Below are 583 nucleotides of genomic sequence, written 5' to 3' on the forward strand. Positions count from 1 at the left end.
GGCAACTTAGGCCCAGTGGGCCACCTGGCTTGGGGGAACCCTGCCTTTGAAACCTGCTGGCCTCACCTGTGATGACGTCCCTGCAGCGAGCGCCACACACCTTCTCCTTGCCGGTCTGCGGGTCCTGGGTCTTCAGCAGGTGGACCACCTCGGTGTAGTTGGCGACGGCGGCGCCGTGGCGGGCGGCCGTGAGGGCGATGGCCAGGTTCATACGGGCGTCATTGTGCTGCCCTGAAGGAGGCAGAGAAGAAGAAAGATGGGGAGGAGGGGTTTAGGCAGATTTAGTAATACACTTTTTGTTTTGTACACTGTATGTATTTGACATTTGAGGCCTTGAGAACGGGGACAAAATGTAAACTGACGGAGTCTGACTATGTCTAAACAAAGATATATATGAATCAAGAAGTTAGTCCCGGTGATGATGAAATTACAGTATATCAAAATCATGACATCATGAAATCAGCTGCTGATTTAGCACAAAGGTTTGTTTCATCTTAATGTAACTTGTAATGCATAGTTTTGTATATTGTATTTTCATTTTGTATTGATACTCCCTGATGATAACAAAATAACATGAGCCAAC

General features: G+C 47.5%; 1 protein-coding gene across 4 annotated transcripts in view; it reads right to left on the reverse strand.

Annotated features, from left to right (window-relative positions):
* The window catches only part of gpd2 (glycerol-3-phosphate dehydrogenase 2 (mitochondrial)), a 24,851-nt gene that overhangs the window by 12,921 nt on the left and 11,347 nt on the right, over nucleotides 1-583 (reverse strand). For all 4 annotated transcript variants that reach the window (XM_032506070.1, XM_032506072.1, XM_032506071.1 and 1 more), the window contains one exon: nucleotides 67-231. In XM_032506070.1, coding sequence (XP_032361961.1) covers nucleotides 67-231 — 165 coding nt within the window. The remainder of the gene's footprint in view (nucleotides 1-66; nucleotides 232-583) is intronic.

Source organism: Etheostoma spectabile, chromosome 24 (genome assembly GCF_008692095.1).
Source record: "Etheostoma spectabile isolate EspeVRDwgs_2016 chromosome 24, UIUC_Espe_1.0, whole genome shotgun sequence".
Classification (NCBI taxonomy): Eukaryota; Metazoa; Chordata; class Actinopteri; order Perciformes; family Percidae; genus Etheostoma; species Etheostoma spectabile.